Genomic DNA, 15,682 nt, shown 5'->3' on the forward strand with positions numbered 1-15,682 from the left:
CCCTCATTTGCTCCTGTCCCTTTCCCCATCTCCTCCCCCAACCTCCGCCTCTGGGCCTGGCTCTGCCTGTTCCCGAGTCTCCAGCTCTTTCCATCTGGCTGGACTGAGACTTCAAGTCTTGGTCCTTTCTGCCTCTTCCTGTGCCCCAGTCTTTGCTCCCCTCCTGTGCACCGCCCCCCCCCCCCCTTGCTGGCTGGCTGGGGCTGGCTGGCTGGTTCTTGATGCTGTCTCTCTCTTCCTCCCACGCATGCATCTCCTTCCCCCTCTCGCTGATCCCCAGCTCAGGCCTCTGTGGCCTGATCAATCCTCTTCTGGTTTGAGCAGTCAGTCCTCCCTGTCTGTCCTCCCTGTCTGTCCTCCAGCTCCCTGTTTCTTTCCCAGCTTCCTGCGGGTCTCGCCTCCATCCACACCTTTTTCTGGCATCCCGGCATCATTATTATATATGCCCACCTGTTTGTTCCCCTTCCCCTACCCCTTTGTGCTTGCAGTGTGGTCCCCCCACCCCCCCACCCCTTATAGTCCGGAGAGGCCTTTTATCTCCTAGCCCAACTTCTCACAGTCTCTTCTTTCAGTGACACAAGCTGTGAGACTGAGGAGGATACTGGGGGGTGGGGGTGGGGCAGAAGCATGGGATGCTCTAGGAAGGGGGACCCCAGTTGCTGACATTTCACTAAGAAGATGGGGGGCGGTGCTTGTGAGCCAGGGGATGAGGCAGGACATTGGCTAAGGGAGGAGTTGGAGGAAAGTGGGAAGGGCAAGGGTCTTGCAGCATGGAGGGCCAGACTGTGGAATTGGGGCTGCTTGAGACCAAGGAAAATGAAGTGCAGGGGGTGGGAGCCATGGAGAATATTTGCGTGCAAACTCCCGGCCTCAGGAAGTTAAAGAAGATTCCAGATGTCTTTTGCAAGATGGGGCCATTATGTCTTGGGTGGGGAGGGGAACAAGGCTCTTGAGGGGTAGTGGTACTACAGTGCTGGGGAGTGTGGTATCAGAGCTCTCAAGGAGTGTCTGGAAGAGTGCCAGAGGAAGCCTCAGGTCAGGGCTTCCGCCAAGGGATGGGAGATGCCCCAATATCCACAGAAAACGGGGAGTGGGTTGAAGGTGGAAGACTGAGACTGGGGGATAGACCTTTAAGGGGTCCAGGATGAGGTAAAGAAGAACGAGGCTCTCTCTTTCTTTAGAGAGGTGGCAGGTGAGGATAGGAGATGCTGGGGGGCGGGGGACAGAGCTTGAAGGCTGGTACGGAGACAGGGAAGGGGTGGAGAATGTCGTTGGGGTTGGGAGATTTTGGAAAACTGAAGGCTGGGGACAAGGATCCAGGGAGGGTGTGGGGTGAGAGTAGAGACAAAGACTAGTTAGGGAGGGACCAGCGGGGTGTGGAGAGAGGTTGTAGGATAAGGAGGGTCAGAGGCTGTGTGCCACGGAGGGTGAGATTGTGGATGACTTCAGCAGCCAGTGACTATTGGCTAGACAACAGCGCTTCCTTGGAGGAGAAAATGACAGTTGATTCATGGGGATAGAATCTATTATGGGGCTTGAAATGGCTGGGAGTTTCTGGGCTTGAGAAATAGCAGTAAGAGAGAAGAGAGACCTTGGTAGGAGAGGGAGAACCTAGGAAGGGGACTGGGAATCCTCACGCTTGGTCGGTTTCAAATATTTGTCTAAGGAGGAAATAGATTGGGGACCCCCGGAAGGAGTCTCTTGGCAGCCTCACCTCATTGCCATAGAGACGTGGCTTCGGTTGCCCTGGCAATTGGGGAAGCCCCTAGGACAATTCTAAAGCTGGCCCCGCCCTGCAGTTTAGCTAGAGACCAGGCTGGGCTGCGTTGAGGCCACTGACGTCAGGGACCAGGGCACGCCTCGCTTTAACCCTTTCCTTAATGACGTGGGGGCAGGGAGGAGGGGAGGCAGTAGAGGAGCAGGCTAGGTTCTGGATGCTTTTTACAATTCCTCCTTCCTGATGTTCTTTGCACTGCATAGGGTGAGGGGCTCTAAGCAGAGAGGAAGGCAGGTTTATTCAGGATGCATTGCGCCCACGCCCACGAATAGAATCCTCCTGGCCTCATGGGCTGGCTAGCGGTAGGCGGGTCTAGAGCCTGAGAGATGGGACTCATCGAGTCCTTTGCTCTAGGGAGTCTGTCGTACCTTAGGCCACGCCCCCACCCGTTGTCCTGACTACCAGGCCTCCTGGAGGTGGGTCTCCCCAGGTCTTGGCTGGTCTTAGATACTGTTGCTAGGCAACCTGGTCCCTGGAGGAAGGGGTGGATTGGATGGCGGGTGGGTGAGAGAGAGGGAGGGACCAGAAGCTGGGGAAACCCCGGATTCTCATGGCGCAAGATTTAGAGCAAATGTATGCCAAGGTGAGGGACAAATTTGGGGAAGGGTTATCAAGATATTTGGATGATTGTGAAGGTATAGAGACAGGAAAAGGGCCACAAAGGGGAGAGCAGGGCTAGTGGGCCTGAACCCTGGGGTGTAATGCGTAGCACGTAATGCATGTAACACCCTGTAGTGTTACATCCGGTGAGAAGCATCCCCCCCCAGCATGCCCCTCCTTTCCCACTCTTTACCATCTGTTGTTCCCCTCTCCGTCTGGCTGTCTGTCTCTTCCCTTTTCTTATACCTCCTTAAACATACAGGGGCCTGGGGTGGGCAAAGTTTTGTGTGTGTGTGTGTGTGTGTGTGTGTGTGTACTCGAGCGTGCATGTTTGTGTGATGTAGACTGAGGTTGGGCCCTTGAGTTGGCCCTTGAGTTGCTCTGCAGGTGGCAGAGTGGGTTTGACTACGTAGCTAAAAGGGGATCCAGATTGGTAGGACCCACCTTTGGTACAGACTCCCTCTGGAGTCCAGACTGAGGCAGCCTTTTGTCTTCTGTCTCCTCTCACAGGCCAATTCTCCCCCTGTGATTGTCAACACGGACACCCTAGAAGCCCCAGGATATGTGAGTTGTTTAGATTTTGGCACTGGGGCCATAGCAGTAGGGTCTGAGAGGCGGAGGGAGTGAATCTCTATGTGGGGAGGGAGGGGCATGGTCTCTGGTCAGAATGTTTGTCTTACTGTTTTTGTGTTTCTGCCCCGTGCTGGAGTTGCAGGTGAACGGAACAGAGGGGGAGATGGAGTATGAGGAGATCACATTGGAAAGGGTGAGCGCCAGCCCCCCCCCAAGCCCCCCCCAGGTCCCTTGGCCCGGACTGGTGCTTCTCTTTTTGTGCTTGTGTTTCCTAGGTGTCCAGACTCTTAACTGTGTCCGTGTGCGTTCTAGTCACACTTCTTGATCCTGTCTCATTCCTGTTTCCCTTTGACGGAATTAGGCAGTAAGGGGACCTCACCTTCTTACCCTCTTTTTTCCCCAGGGTAACTCAGGTCTGGGCTTCAGCATCGCAGGTGGCACCGACAACCCGCACATCGGTGACGACCCATCCATCTTTATCACCAAGATCATTCCTGGTGGGGCTGCAGCCCAGGATGGCCGCCTCAGGTGGGGAGAGAAGACAGCATTGAGAGAGCTGGTACCCTGGAAAGGAAGGGCTGGGCAGTGGGAAGCTCCCGGCTCAGGCCCACGCTGCTTTTCCCAGGGTCAACGACAGCATCCTGTTTGTCAATGAAGTGGATGTCCGGGAGGTGACCCATTCGGCTGCGGTGGAGGCCCTCAAAGAGGCGGGTTCCATCGTTCGCCTCTACGTCATGCGCCGGAAACCCCCAGCTGAGAAGATCATGGAGATCAAGCTTATCAAAGGGCCTAAAGGTGGTACTTGTCAATCACCCCTTGTCTCCTCTCCCCGCCTCCAGGGCCCGCTCCCCCGGCCTGTGACAGCCATCTCTCCTCTCCCTCCCATGTAGGACTTGGCTTCAGCATCGCAGGGGGCGTTGGGAACCAGCACATCCCTGGAGATAATAGCATCTACGTAACCAAGATCATCGAAGGAGGCGCTGCCCACAAGGATGGCCGGTTGCAGATTGGAGACAAGATCCTGGCGGTGAGGACCTCAACCAGGGGTGTGGCCCAGACTCAGGGCTCCCTTTGTAGGCTTGGGACCCTCACCGTATGACCGTGCCTGTCTGCCGCCGTCCGTCTCTGGCTCTGTCTGAGCTTTGCTTCCCTTGACCCCCCCCTCCCAGGTCAACAGTGTGGGGCTAGAGGACGTCATGCACGAGGACGCCGTGGCAGCCCTGAAGAACACATATGACGTTGTGTACCTAAAGGTGGCCAAGCCCAGCAATGCCTACCTGAGTGACAGCTATGCTCCCCCAGACATCACAACCTGTGAGAGCCCTCCAAACCTCAAAGCTCCTCCTGACCCACCCTAGTAATTCCTAAGACATGCAGTCCCATGACAGCACCTCGGGCCTATTTCCGTGGAATAACCATCACCTCTGACCCTTGTGGTGGTTGGGGAGAAGGTGGAAAATCGATCCTGGAGAAGCTCTAGAAAGGATCACTGATCTTCTGTCCCCGGGACACAGGCTCACTTGGCTTTATGGTTCCAATCAAATCCTCAAGTATACGATAATTCTCACGTTCTTTAAAAGTGTAGTAATCGAGCCGGGCAGTGGTGACACACGCCTTTAACTCCAGCACTGGAGAGGCAGAGGCAGACAGATCTCTTGAGCCTGAGGCTAGCCTGATCTACAAAACCAGTTCCAGGACAGCCAGGGCTACATAGGGAAAAACCTTGTCTCTATACCTTCCCCCATCCCCAACCCCAGCAATTGTCGGAAAAGAACTGGATGTGATGGGATATACCTGCTTTTCGGAAGGTAGAGGCAGGAAAGTCGGGAGTTCAGGTCTATCCTGGGCTACATAGCAAGTTTGAGGCCAGCCTGGGCTACTTGAGACTGAGAAAATGGGGGAAAAAAGAGGAGAGGGCAAAAGCTTCGCCTTTATAAGGACAATTGACATGGTTATGAAGACATTGTGTAAGAAGGAGCACAGAGGCCAGCTGTCCCCTGGAACAGATAGGCTTATGTTTAGAACACCCCAGTTAGGTACCCAAAGACGGCAGCTCATTAAGAGGAAAACACTGTCACAGAATAAGGTTTGTTTGAGGAACACCAAAACTGAAAACCTCTTGAGATGAATATTAAGAAGTGAGAAGGAAGGTTGTGGTGGCTCATATCTCTAATCTCAGCATTCTGGAGCCAGAGGCAGGAGGATTGGATGTTCCAGGCTAGCCTGAGCTACACAGTGAGAGGAGAACCTGTCAAAAAAAAAAAAAAAAGAAGATCAGGTGTAGATGTGAGAGGCAATTGATACTCAACATCTGTTTTCAAATGACAGCCTTCAGTAAACCCAGGAGCAGAGGTTTCATGACACTAGCCACCAGCAGCAGACCTTCCCCACGAGTAAATTCCAGCAGTGTGCCTGATACTCCAGGTGTTAGGCAAGGAGGCCTCTTCCTGAGGTTACCCCTCACTGCCATCCAGCGCCTTCTCCATGTGCTGCTCTCTCTTCCCAGAAGAACATTATTCCCGGAATTTCCAATAATCAGAAAAAATTACGTAGCCAGGCGTGGTGGTGCACACCTTGAATCCCAGCACTCGGGAGGCAGAGGCTGATGGATCCCTATGAGTGCGAGGCCAGCCTGGTCTACAGAGTGAGTTCCAGGACAGCCAGGGACATAGAGAGAAACCCTGTCTCGAAAAACACAAACAGACAAACAAACAAGTTACTTATATATTTTTTTTCTTGAAATGGCGACAGGAGTGGAACCCAGGACCTTGTGCACGTTGAACGAGTGCTCACCACTGAAGGACACCCACAGGCCTCACAGCCCTGAATACTTTCTCCCCCAGCCTTCCTCTTAGTAGAGGGAACATAGATTTATTATGGAAAGTGAGAAAGAATCCTCAGAGGGCTTCATTCCCTCCCGCCGCCCCCCCTTTTTTTTGGACAGGGCTTTTCTGTGTAGCCCCAGCTATTCCCTATGTAGGCCAGGCTGGCTTTGAACTTGTGCTAGTTCACTTGTGTTAGCCTCCTGAGTGCTGGGATTACAGGTGTGTGTCACCACGCTTGGTTTTATTTATAGGTATCTTTTTGTTGTTGTTTCAACCCAGGGTTTCTCTGTGTAGCCCTGGCTCTCCTGAACTTACTAAGCGGACCAGACTGGCTTCGAACTCAGCTTCCCAAGTGCTGGGATTAAAGATGTTTATCATCATGCCTGGCCCCATTATACCAATTCTTTTTTTTTTTTTTTCAAAATTAGAACAAAAGGGGGCTTATTTATTTATTTGTGTGTATTTGTGTGGATATGGATGTGCCATGGTGTGTGTACAGGTCACAGACAACTGGTGAAGGTCTGTTCTCTCATCTACCATGTGGGTTCTGGGGTTCACACCAGGTCATCAAACTTGGTAGCAAGCACCTTAACCTATTCAGTGGTCTCACCCACCCCGTTACTTGTCTTGTTTTGTTTTCTTATATTTTGTTTTGTTTTTCCAAGACAAGGTTTTACAAGTCAGCTCTGGCTGTCCTGGAACTATGTAGACCAGGCTGGGCCTTGAACTCAGAGAGATTCATCTGCCTCAGCTCCCACCCCCTTCCAGTGCCAGATCAAAGGTGTACACCTTTTATTGAGACACAGTTATGCTGGGATTTCAGGCCATGCTGCCATACCCAGCCAAACTTTTCCCCTTCCTCCTTCTTTTGTAAGGCTTTTTTTTTGTTTGTTTTTGTTTTTTCGAGACAGGGTTTCTCTGTATAGCCCTGGCTGTCCTGGAACTCAGAAATCCGCCTGCCTCTGCCTCCTGAGTGCTGGGATTAAAGGCGTGTGCCACCACTCCCGGCCATTTGTAAGGCTTTTAAAAAAAGACTTCTTTACCTTGTTTTAAATGTGTTTTCTTGCTTTGCTGGCATGTCTGTCCATGTGTGGTCTGTGCCCATGGAAGTCAGAAGTGTGTTGAGGTCTCAGGTCCCCTGGGACTGGAGTTAGAGGGTGCTAGCAGCTGAACCAGGGTAAGTGCTCTAACTGCTAAGCTGGCCTGCCATCCCTGGTTTCTCTGTTTTCAAATATAACGTTCGCTTACTCTTTTTGTTTTATTTGACTCAAAAGCAGTGTGATTCTCAACCAGGATAACTTTGCTAGGGTAAACTTGTCAGGGTGTTTTGATTGTTATGGTTAGAATGGGAAACAGGAAAAGGACACCTTTGTCATTTGACAGAGAGATAAATTGGACAAGAAATATAATAAGTTGAAAAAAGGGGTTAACTTTTTTTTTTGTGACAGAGTCTCATTATGTGGCTCTGGCTAGCTTGGAACTTGTTATATAGACCAGTCATTATAAAGACCAGGCTGGCCTGGAACTCACAGAGATCCACCTGCCTCTGCCTCCTTAGTGCTGGGTCTGTGGGTGGGCACCACCCCATCCATTGAACATGATGGTATCTCCCAGCCCCCCAGTCAGGGCTTCTCTGCGTAGTCCTGGCTGTCCTGAAACTCACTCTGTAGACCAGGCTGGCCTTACATTTAAGAGACCCACCTGCTTTTGCTTTAATCCCAAGTGCTGGGATTAAAGGTTTGCACCAACACCACCCAGCAAAAGCAATGAAGTTTTACTGAAGGGAATAAAACAATGTTTCTAGGTGGAAAAAATTTAAAGCTACTTTTTAAAACATTTATTTAATTTGTATGTGTGTGTGTGTGCGTGTGTGTGTTCACACGTGTGTGTGCTCACAGGCTCACATGTCATAGTGAGTGTATAGAGATTGGAGGACCATTTGTGGGAGTCAGCTTTCTCCTTCCACCGTGTGGGTGCTGGGGATTGAGCTCGAGTTGTCAGGCTTGGTTGGCAGGAATCTTTATCCACCGAGCCTGTATAGAAAAATCTTAATATGTAAAAGATCTCAACCTTCCTCACATTATACATCTTATGGAATACTAATCAGAATTTCAGAATTTATGTTGCATCTTAAAGTTCAATTGGAAAAATGTGTGGGAGAGTAGCTAAGACATTCTCTTGGGAAAGAATGAGATATTATTTCCTTTATCAAATATGAAACATGTTACACCATATTCAAATTTAATGGCACTATTTGTTTTTTACTTTTTCTTTTTGAAACAAAGTCTCACTCTGTAGCCAAGACTGTCCTTAAGCTGGTAGTGGTCCTCCTGCCTCAGCCTCCTGGGGCTGGAATTATGAGTGTGTATGATCATATCCAGATTTCTGGTACTATTTTGTTGTTGTTTTGGGTTTTTGTTTGTTTTTGAGACAAGGTTTCTCTGTGTAGCCCTGGCTGTCCTGGCACTTGCTCTGTAGACCAGGCTGGCCTTGAACTCAGAGATCTTTCTGTCTCTGCCTCCAGAGTGCTGGGACTAAATGTGTACCCCATCACCATCCAGCCTCTGGTACTATTTCTGAACTTACCAAAATTAACTTGGGTTTCCTTGGGAAAAGGGATGGTTTCCAGTCTTGGGCAAGAAGCATAAGACAAGAGACGAGACAGGAGGGGTAGAGTACACTTGGAAACATAGGTTTGTAGGGCGATTGAGATTTTAAGGGGCGCCTGAGCTTCATAGATCCTGCCTCAAAAAAAATGGCTGGGGATGTGTTTAGCGGGTAGAGTGCTTTCCCAGTATACATGAAATCTTAGGTTTTATCCCCAGGGCTGGGTAAAACTGGGTATTATGGTACATGCTCCTAGTGGTCAGGAGGAGGAGGAGGTGAAGGATCAGAAATTCAAGATTACACAGTGAGTTTGAGGGCCTAGGCTATATGAGGCCCTGTTTTTTTTTTTTTTTTTTTTTTTTGAGACAGGGCTTCTCTGTGTAGCCGTGGCTGTCCTGGAACTCACTCTGTAGACCAGGCTGGTCTCAAACCCAGAAATCCACCTGCCTCTGCCTCCCAAGTGCTGGGATTAAAGGTGTGTGCCACCACGCCCGGTGAGGCCCTGTTTTTTTTTTTTTTTTTTTTTTTAAATTATTTATTTATTTAATGTATGTGATTATGTTGTCATTCTCTTCAGACACCAGAAAAGGGCATTGGATCCCATTACAGATGGCTGTGAGCCACCATGTGGTTGCTGGGAATTGAACTCAGGACCTCTGGAAAAACAGTCAGTGCTCTTAACCGCTGAGCCATTGCTCTAGCCCCAAGGCCCTGTTTTTTGGTTCTGTTTTTAAATCGGGCTACGGAGGTGGCTCAGGTGGTAAAGTGCTTGCTACACAAGCACAAAGGCCAGAGTTGGGGTCCCCAACACTCCCACAAAAAGCTGGGTGCTGTGGTGCACATCTGCCATCCTGACTCTGAAGGGTGTGCAGAGACAGACGGATTCCTGGAGCTTACTGGCCAGCTAGTCCACTCTGTGAGCTCTAGATTCAGCTAGAGACCATGTCTCAAAAAGTGAGGTGGAACTGGGTCTTGTGATGCACACATTCAATCCCAGCACTGGGGAGGCAGATGTCAGTGGATCTCTGTGAGTTCAAGGATAGCCTGGTCTACATAGTGAGTTCCAGAACAGTCAGACAGAGCTAGGTAGTGAAATCCTGTATATAAACTAACAAACAAATGAATAAACAAATAAAAAATTAAGCTGGAGAATGATTTTGGGAAGACCCTTGAACCTTTGGCCTCCATTCTTGTGCATGCATACGCACACACACACACACCACCACCACCATCACCAAACAACCAACTCAGAAAAAATAAATACATAAATGTAAAAGTCTTAATATTGTCATACTAGAGGGCTTCATGGGAGAGGCCCCGGATTATTAAGGTCACAGGAGCCATGTTGAAGAGGATTTCTCTGGCCTTACATAACTTATTTTATATGCAAACACACGAGGTCATAATAATACCTTTTAAAAAACTGTTGGGAATCAGGCATGGCGGTGGATGTTTGTAGATCTAGGTACTCAAAGGTGTGAAGTGGGAGGATCGATTGAGCTCAGCCAAGGCCTAAGGAACATAGATCTTTGAAAGTAAAACTCAAACCAAACTTGATCAGATGGACACAGGCTGGGGGTCTGTCATGCAGTGAATGTCCAGGCTGAGCAAAGTCTGCGTTCCCTTCTTCACGACAAGATAATTTTCCCTTGTTACCTTTGGAGGACGCTAGGTTATCTAGAGGCATACCGTTTCTCTCTGGAAAAGTAAGTAAGGGAGAGAATCAGTCATCCACTCCATCTCCTCTGGGTAAGCTTATCACAGAGTAAGCTCAAGGTTGCCGGGCAGCAGTTCTTGTGTGCACGCATGTGTGGGTCTGTATGTTTTCTTACCGTTTTTGTTTTGAGATAAGGTCTCATTATGTAGCACAGGCTAGCTTCAAAGTCCTCATGTAACCCACGCTGGCCTTTGGTTTGCAATAGTGGGATAGTAGGCTCGAACACAGCACTCAGCAGGTAGGAGAGTCCTTTCTAAAAAATCTTATTAATGATTGTACAGCATTAACACTTGGCAGTCTCTTTGAGCGTCAGCCTTAGACACCATCTCGAATGCCTGCAAGGACTACGGAAGGAGCCTGATAAAACACGTTGTAATGGGCAGATCAGACGGATGACCTCAGAACCTGCCAGTTCAAGAAAGTCAGGCAGACAGGCCCCCACTTCCCCTTTCCTTTCGAGACAGGGTCTTACTATGTAGCCCGGGCTGGCCTGGAACTCACTGTGCTTCCTCTGCCCCAGTGGATCTGAAGTGTGGGTACCACACCCGCAGACTTCACTGCATTCTTTGGGAGGCACAGGACTCCACCCTGGGTGAACATTTTAACGTTGAATCTGAGCCTACTGAGAGCCTCTAGGACAAACCTGGGAAAACAAAAAAGGTGCTGAGCCGGGCACAGGCTAAGTAAGACCACGGGGAAACAAGCAGACTGCTAGGCCTCAAAGAATGTGGGAAAATACTTTAGACAAATGACCCAATTAAACCAAAACCAAAACAAACAACCAACCTCCCCCCCAACCACCCAACCAACAAACAGAAACCAGGAATGACTGGGCAAAGGGAGAGAAATACTGTGGATTGAGAGACCCGAGAGACACTTTAACCAGAAGGCAGTCTGAAAGAGCATGATGCTAATATTCCTCTGTTGTTCCCATTCCTGCCATACTAAAGACATACGACCTTCAGATCCTTACCCTTTGATGTCATCTGTAAACTTCTGACCCCTGCTGCTGCGGGTTTTGGCAGAATAATTCCTCTTTGACTGAGCCTGGCTCTGGGCTCCCTCTGGAGAGGGTGGAAGGGTGGGTACCACCGTCAAAGCGTTTTCATCTCACCCTGTCTCCCCTCAGCGTATTCTCAGCATCTGGACAATGAGATCAGTCATAGCAGCTACTTGGGCACCGACTACCCCACAGCCATGACCCCCACTTCCCCTCGGCGCTACTCCCCCGTGGCTAAGGACCTGCTAGGGGAGGAAGATATTCCCCGGGAACCAAGGCGGATCGTGATCCATCGGGGCTCCACCGGCCTGGGCTTCAACATTGTGGGCGGCGAGGACGGTGAAGGCATCTTCATCTCCTTCATCCTTGCTGGGGGTCCAGCTGACCTCAGTGGGGAGCTACGGAAGGGGGACCAGATCCTGTCGGTGAGAGAGGCCTGTGCAAGGGTCTACACTGCCCACCAAAGAGAGTCCTATGCTCTTGGGGAGGGGCTCGATGGGTTCAAGCCAGGTCCGGTTGGACCACTCCCTGACTCAGTCCCAAATTGTCTTCCCATCCCAGGTGACAATGTCTTCTCCCCTTTCTAGGTCAATGGTGTTGACCTCCGCAATGCCAGTCATGAACAGGCTGCCATTGCCCTGAAGAACGCGGGTCAGACGGTCACGATCATCGCTCAGTATAAACCAGAAGGTACCACGCCTAAGCTTCCCTGTCTTGTTGGCTAAGATGGTCCTCAGCATTGTCTCTTTAGCTGATGGACGGACGGGTGGTCTCAGTAGGGGTAGGGGTGAGGGTTGGCGGGGTGTGGCATTAGGGTGGGGCAGAGTTCCAGAACCTTCTTGTCCTTTCTCAGAGTATAGTCGATTCGAGGCCAAGATCCATGATCTTCGGGAACAGCTTATGAATAGCAGCCTGGGCTCAGGGACCGCATCTCTGCGAAGCAACCCTAAGCGGGGCTTCTATATCAGGTAAGAAGCATCCTGGGCGTGGCTCTGGGCTTCTATATCAGGTAAGAAGCGTCCTGGGCGTGGCTCTGGAGGCCTCCATGAACTCCTGCCCATCCCCCACACAGCTCCTTCCCTAAATCTTGCCCTTCTCCTCTCCCACCCAGACGTGACCCTTAGCCATGGGTTCATAGACTTGGCTGCACACACTGGTTTTCTGGAGTATATTATCTGGTTGAAACTTAGTGTCTGCCCCAAGTGTCTGAATTGCCTTCTAGGTCCCGGTCACACAAGCACTAACCGATGGCTCTCATGGTAGGACCTAAGGCCAGTGTGTGATGCAGCAGGCGTCTCTAGCTCCCTCTCTCTCCCTCCCTCCTCTCCTCCCTCCCTCCCTCCCTCCCTCCCTCCCTCCCTTATCTCCTAGGCTGAGTTTGAACCCCTGTGCTTTAATAATCTTCCTGCCATAGATACAGGCACTTGTCACCATGCCCAGCTTTGGGATATTTTGAGTCTTTCTCCAGCTTGGCATCCTTGTGGGAAGCCTCTGTGGAAGGACTGCAGCTCCTCTGTGCCCGCTGCCTGTCTTTCTTACTTCTTGCCCTTCCTTCCATCTCTGTGCTAGGGATTGAATCCAGGGCTCCGTACATGTTAGGCAGGCACCGAAACCAAATCTACCTCAGCTCACCTCCTGAGTGCTCAGTAGCATTTTCTCCCTTCTTAGGGCCTCTTTTCTTATGAGTCCCCTTCCTGTCTCTTCATAAGGCGTCGAGGTCTCCTTCCCCCACCTTCCCTGCCTCTCCCCTCCATCTGCTTTCTTTGTTCAGGTGGCTGGTCTTATCTGCCCTCTGCTATACTGGTGTCCCTGAGAGCTGTGTGCCCTGGTGGGATGCCTTCTTGGAGGTTCCAACCATTCTGGATGTTGCCTTTAGGCCATCTCCATTGGGTTGTCCACATGCTTGTCACAGCCAACATGTCTTAGACTCAGCTTGCTGTGTTTCTCCTGGATGTCTGTGTTACGTCTTAGAGACCCACACCTAAGTGCTCCCTCCCTGTGGGAGGCTAGCAGGTGCTGGGGGTCATTTAGTTCTCACTGCATGACTCAGGGGCTTTTCTTTCTCCCCAGCCCCACTGCTTTTCTCTGCACCTTTGTTCTTTCAGAAACTTCCCAGAGCTTTTTGTCCTTAGGCAGGTTGGAGATTGCTTACTGTGTGTGTGTGTGTGTGTGTGTGTGTGTGTATGTGTGTGTGTGCCACCGGGAGGTTCATACCTTGCCTGCAGATCCCTTGTCCAGAATTTGGCTGGCTCTCGGGGTGCCTGGTGAATCTTTCCTGGGGTCCTCAGCCAGGCCCTGACCCATAGTCACCTGTGCTATCCAGGGCCCTGTTTGACTACGACAAGACCAAGGACTGCGGTTTCTTGAGCCAGGCCCTGAGCTTCCACTTTGGGGATGTGCTTCATGTAATTGATGCCAGCGACGAAGAGTGGTGGCAAGCGCGGCGGGTCCACTCTGACAGTGAGACCGATGACATTGGCTTCATTCCCAGCAAACGGCGGTGAGGCTCCTGGGGCCCTGAAGCTTTCCTGATAGAGACGTCTAGGTCCACATGGTCCCCCAGGGTGGGCATTCAGTAGGGGACTCTTGGGAATCTGCTGGGGACCGTAGCTCCCATCAACCTCTGGGAGAGACGTCTCCTCCATGAGGGACATAGGGACCAGGTGCTGCTGGAAGATGGGGTTCTCACCTGGACCAGAGGACCTCACTGAGCATTTCTCGACTGTCCCCCGCTCTTCCTCCATGTATCCCATAGGGTCGAGCGACGAGAGTGGTCAAGGTTAAAGGCCAAGGTAGGTGGAAGGTAGATGAGGAACGTGGGGGAGAAGTGGTCGGGGTGGCCTCTAAATCCCGAGCCTACCACGAGAACTGCTTTTTCTTCTAGGACTGGGGCTCCAGCTCTGGATCACAGGGTAGGTAGAATTAATTGGAAAGCTGTGGGATGAGCCGAACATGGAGTTCCCCTTGGGCAAAGCAGGCGAGATGGTCTCCAGGTCATCTGCCTTGCAGAGCCCCTTGCCGATATGCCCTGTCTCCTACCAGGTCGAGAAGACTCGGTTCTGAGCTATGAGACGGTGACGCAGATGGAAGGTGAGCCTCTGCCCCAGCCTCGGCCCTTCTGCCCGCCTGCTTTGCTGGCTGCCTGAGCCAAACCATTTCTCCCCAGTGCACTACGCTCGCCCCATCATCATCCTTGGGCCTACCAAAGACCGTGCCAACGATGATCTTCTCTCCGAGTTCCCCGACAAGTTTGGATCCTGTGTCCCTCGTGAGTACGGGGACCTTGGATCTCTGTGGAGTTGGAGTTGGGGGACCCAAGGAGTCTCACTTTGTCAGGGCCGCGACACTGGAGTAAAGCAGGACACAGATCACCTTAGAGGAGGGCTTTTATGTCTGCAGCCAACAAGGCTGGGCCAGAGCCTGGCAGGCCCCAGGGTGGCAGTTCTGTCCCACCTTCGTCTCAGTCTCTCTGGGTACTCTGGGGGGCTGGCTGATAATAGGCTGGCATCGAGGGGTGGTGGTTAGATCTTTGTGGGGCGGGATAACTTCTTGGCAGATACGACACGTCCTAAGCGGGAATATGAGATAGACGGCCGCGATTACCACTTTGTCTCCTCCCGGGAGAAAATGGAGAAGGACATTCAGGCGCACAAGTTCATTGAGGCTGGCCAGTACAACAGCCACCTCTACGGGACCAGCGTCCAGTCTGTGCGAGAGGTAGCAGAGCAGGTAAGAGCTGGCTGGCACGTGGTCCTCTTCCTCCTGCCCGCTCCCTACCCCATGGCCTCTTCCAGCTCTCTCTAACTCTCTTTCTCTCTGTCTCTTTCCCTGCTGGGTCTGCACTCCGCTCCTCCACCTCCTTCTCCTCTCGGGCAACTCTGACCGCCTGCTCTTCTGTGGCCCGCTCCCCTTGCTTCCTGACCCCTGCCCCACAATGCCATCTGTCCTCGTCTCTCCTGCTTCTCTCTCCTTGCCCCATTTTCCTCTCGTCTCGGGCTTTTGCCTTTGGTGGCTTTGCCTTCCCCAACTTGTTCCTTTCTTTCTTCCTGACTCCCCTCTGCTCCTTCCCTTTTTAAATGGGGGGGGGTCCCCACTACCCTCTCTCTCATCCTCCTTTATCCCCCTTTTCCCTAACACTCCTCACTCTGCCTGTCCTCCCTCTGTGGCTCTTTTCTCCATCTGCCTCCCCTCCCTCCCATCTGTCTCTCCCATTCCTTCCATCTGTCTGTCCTCTGTCCGTCCTCCCCTCCTCCTCCCTCTATCCTAATTCTGTTATCTTCTCCCTTCACTGTCTTTGCCCGCCTGCCCGGCTCTGCCCTCTGCATCCCACCTCTATCACCCCTCTTGCCTTTGCTCCACTTTCACCTTTCGGGCCCTCTCCCCCATCTCCTACACTCTGTTTTGCCCCCTTCCTGCCCTCCTGTGCTTGGCCTTCCGTCTTCCTGTCCCCCCTCCTCCCTATTGGTCACTCTGCCTACATCCCTCTTTCTCTTCTCTTGCCTACATGTCCCTTGGCATCTGTCACTTTCCCTTTGGCCAACCTCCCGCCCCCACCCTCCTATATTCTCTGTCTCTTCCTGGCA

General features: G+C 51.6%; 1 protein-coding gene across 10 annotated transcripts in view; it reads left to right on the forward strand.

Moving 5' to 3' along the window:
• Dlg4 (discs large MAGUK scaffold protein 4) overlaps positions 1–15,682 on the forward strand; it is a 28,034-nt gene that overhangs the window by 10,419 nt on the left and 1,933 nt on the right. For 6 of the 10 annotated variants that reach the window (XM_029483256.1, XM_029483255.1, XM_029483259.1 and 3 more), the window contains 15 exons: positions 2,888–2,941; positions 3,093–3,143; positions 3,354–3,478; positions 3,576–3,745; positions 3,841–3,977; positions 4,120–4,264; positions 11,229–11,524; positions 11,687–11,789; positions 11,953–12,067; positions 13,423–13,599; positions 13,855–13,891; positions 13,984–14,011; positions 14,142–14,189; positions 14,266–14,367; positions 14,656–14,828. In XM_029483256.1, coding sequence (XP_029339116.1) covers positions 2,888–2,941; positions 3,093–3,143; positions 3,354–3,478; positions 3,576–3,745; positions 3,841–3,977; positions 4,120–4,264; positions 11,229–11,524; positions 11,687–11,789; positions 11,953–12,067; positions 13,423–13,599; positions 13,855–13,891; positions 13,984–14,011; positions 14,142–14,189; positions 14,266–14,367; positions 14,656–14,828 — 1,761 coding nt within the window. Of the gene's footprint in view, positions 1–2,303; positions 2,361–2,887; positions 2,942–3,083; positions 3,144–3,353; positions 3,479–3,575; positions 3,746–3,840; positions 3,978–4,119; positions 4,265–11,228; positions 11,525–11,686; positions 11,790–11,952; positions 12,068–13,422; positions 13,600–13,854; positions 13,892–13,983; positions 14,012–14,141; positions 14,190–14,265; positions 14,368–14,655; positions 14,829–15,682 lie in introns of those variants that run through there. The other 4 variants (XM_029483261.1, XM_029483260.1, XM_029483262.1 and 1 more) reach the window with 3 other exon arrangements.

This window comes from Mus caroli, chromosome 11 (assembly GCF_900094665.2).
Source record: "Mus caroli chromosome 11, CAROLI_EIJ_v1.1, whole genome shotgun sequence".
NCBI lineage: Eukaryota > Metazoa > Chordata > Mammalia > Rodentia > Muridae > Mus > Mus caroli.